This window comes from Alligator sinensis, unplaced genomic scaffold (genome assembly GCF_000455745.1).
Source record: "Alligator sinensis unplaced genomic scaffold, ASM45574v1 scaffold1950_1, whole genome shotgun sequence".
NCBI classification, from domain to species: Eukaryota; Metazoa; Chordata; order Crocodylia; family Alligatoridae; genus Alligator; species Alligator sinensis.
In genome coordinates this window covers 30,777-33,546 of record NW_005843422.1, presented here as the reverse complement: position 1 = coordinate 33,546, position 2,770 = coordinate 30,777, and the positions used below count along the sequence as shown (strand labels likewise).

Here is a 2,770-nt window from a genome sequence, read left to right as displayed (position 1 = left end):
GACATCCAGGCTCCCAGCCCCTCCCCCTGCCAGAGGCCAGGAGAGAACCCAGACATCCGGGCTCCCAGCCCCACCCACCCCAACCTATCAGGGGTTGGGAGAGAACCCAGGCTTCTGGGCTCCCAGTCCCCCCCCCTGCCAAATCTACCCCTAAAAACTAGGGTGAGAACCCACGCATCCAGGCTCCTGTCCCCACCCACTACTGCCTACTCTCCTTCCAGACCTGGGAGGGAACCCAGGCATCCAGACCCCCCGGGTCCCAGAGGATCATGGGAATTCCTTTCCACGCCCCCGGAGAGGGAAAGGGGGGGTGTCAGGGTCCCTGCCCAGCATACACAAGACCCAAACAAAGCGAGAACATTAGCATCGCGTTAACCATTCAAATGAATGCGCCGCCACCCTCCAATCGGGAGAGCTCAGCCCCACCCCCTCCCCCGTGCCCCGTTAACACAGACTGAGAAAGAAAAGATGCACAAAAAAAACGGGGGGGGGGGGGAAATGACCCAAAATGGCCAAAATCCGCTGGGTTTTGCCCCCCCAAAATAGGCCCCCGCCCTCAACCCTGCCCCAACCAATAGAAATGCTCCTTTTTTTCAGCGTCTGTCTCGCCTGTTTGCTACGAGTTCGTTGGTTGGTTTGTTGGTTGAATGAACACGGCGCTTCTTCCAGTAAATTTTGTTTTTGTTTTTTTGTTTTTTTTTTTTTTTTTTTGCGTAGCCACATCGATCCTCATGCACCGGAAGAGAATGCAAACCCTTGAAATCAATTTAAATAAATTAGCATAAATTAACATAAATTAAAGCGGAGACGTCCATTAGAGGGGGGATGGTAAAGGGGGGCGAGTCCTGAGGCTCGCCCAGTTCTCCACTGCTGTCCTGAATGGGAGATGGGGCATGGCTCTATCTGGCCATGCCCCCACAGCGAGGCCATGCCCCCTCCAACCAAAATTGGGGGCAGGGAGGAGAGGAGGAGCTAATCCCTGCCCCCAGGGTGCAGTCACTCCAATGGGATTCCATTAGTGGCAATGGAGAGGTCACAGGGAGGTGGGTCGTTGCTGTTCTCACTCTTGATTGGCCAAGTGCCGACCATTGCCATGGTGACAGCCTGTTGCCAGCCCCTGCTAGCCAATCATCTCCCTTGATTACGGTTGATCTCCATTGACCATTGGCCAACTGTTGCTGTTCCTGATTGGCCAATCGTCTGCCATCTTCTCAATGGTGATTCTTTACCTCTCTTCCCTGTTGGCCAATCACCCGTTGTCTCCTTGACGACGACCAATCATCTTCATTGGCCAATCCTCTTTCCTCTTTGACAGTGACACCTCCATTGGCCAATCCTCTCATCTCCCCGCCAACCTGTCTTCATCCTCTGTTGGCCGATCATCCCATCTCCACTGCTGTGACAACAGCCCGCCGTCCCTGTTCTCTATTGGCCAATGGTCCACCATCTCCTCCTGGACACCCCCATCCCAGCCATGGGTTCCCACCACTCCCCCAGCCCCATTCCCTCCAAATCTTGGGGTATGGGTGGGGGGAAGAGCCGAAAACCCATGGGGCTGGAAATGGGGGCACCCCATTGGCTAAGCCCCTCCAAGGGGGATGGAAGAAAAAGGAGTCCTGCCCCCCTCCCCGGGGACGGGATTTTATGGGGCTGGGAAGAAAGGAGGGGGGCAGGGCTGCTTCTAGGAGGTCATGACACGTCCTTGGGAGAGTCACCAGGCGGCCATCTTAGAGTCTTTCCCGGGCTGGGACCCAAATGTACGGCCCGGAAAGTTCCTCTATTATCCGCTTGATTTTGTGGTAGATCTCCTCGAAGCTGTCACCTTCCACGATAGCTGCAGAGAAGGGTCAGAGGTCAGCCAAGGGGCCAAGGTCTCCCCAACCCAGGGGGCCAGACAAATAAAGGAAGGCTGCCAAAACGGTGGCCAAAACAAGATGGCAGGCAAACCAAGGTGGAAAATGGCCAAGACAGGGGGGCTTCCCGTGGTCAGAGCTCAGCTGAGGGCAGGGGTCAGAAGTCAGGTGATCCAAGAGGGTCGGCCAAAGGAAGGAAGGCAGCAAAAATGATGGCCAAAACAAGATAGCAGACAAAATGTGGAGAACAGCCAAGCCAAGGGAGCTCCCTGTGGTCAGAGGAGGGCAAGGGTCAGAGGTCAGCCAACCCAAGGGGGCCGGACAAAAGAAGGAAGGCGGCCAAGATGGCAGCCAAAATGAGATGGAGGACTGCCAAGCCAAGGGGGTGACAGAAGAGGTCGAGGGAGAGGTCGGGGAGCCCAGGGGCACTGTGGGAGGCCAGAGGGGTCTCACCTGAGAAGCACTCAGTGAACTCCTGCTCCAGCTTCCCGGCCCGGTCCAGCGCCTTCCGCGCCTGCTCCTCTGTGATGCGCTTGCTGATCTCCCTATGGGGGCAGGGCCAGGGAGAGGGCGGGGTCATCCCAGGCTCCGCCCCCCCAGGCTCTGCCCTCCTGTTCCCAGGTCACCTGGGCAAACCCCACCCCTGTGCTCCCACTGGGTCCCTCCTCTCGCCTCTGCCCCAGAGGCCCCGCCCCCATGTCTCCTTTGAAGCCCTGCCCCCCAAAGCCCTGCCCCCACAGCACTCACAGGACGTTATCAAGGGACTTGGGACGGATGAAGATGGCAATTGGGTGGAGCCCGGCAGCCTGAAGCCGCCGCACAGCATTGGCTGAGACGTCAAGGATGCAGTGCTTGCCCTGGGGGTGGGACCAGGGGGTTAGATCAGGCACAGGCCATGCTCCCAGCCTGCCTGTCAT

The 2,770-nt window shown here is 57.8% G+C and overlaps 1 protein-coding gene across 1 annotated transcript in view; it reads right to left on the bottom strand.

Moving 5' to 3' along the window:
* Nucleotides 1–1,467: 1,467 nt before the first annotated feature.
* The window catches only part of DLG4 (discs large MAGUK scaffold protein 4), a 12,649-nt gene continuing 11,346 nt past the window's right edge, over nt 1,468–2,770 (bottom strand). The window contains exons 17-19 of the mRNA XM_025195178.1: nt 2,601–2,710; nt 2,307–2,398; nt 1,468–1,834 (exon numbers count right to left, since the gene is read on the bottom strand). Of these exons, the coding sequence (XP_025050963.1) occupies nt 1,728–1,834; nt 2,307–2,398; nt 2,601–2,710 (309 nt within the window). The 3' untranslated portion in view covers nt 1,468–1,727. The remainder of the gene's footprint in view (nt 1,835–2,306; nt 2,399–2,600; nt 2,711–2,770) is intronic.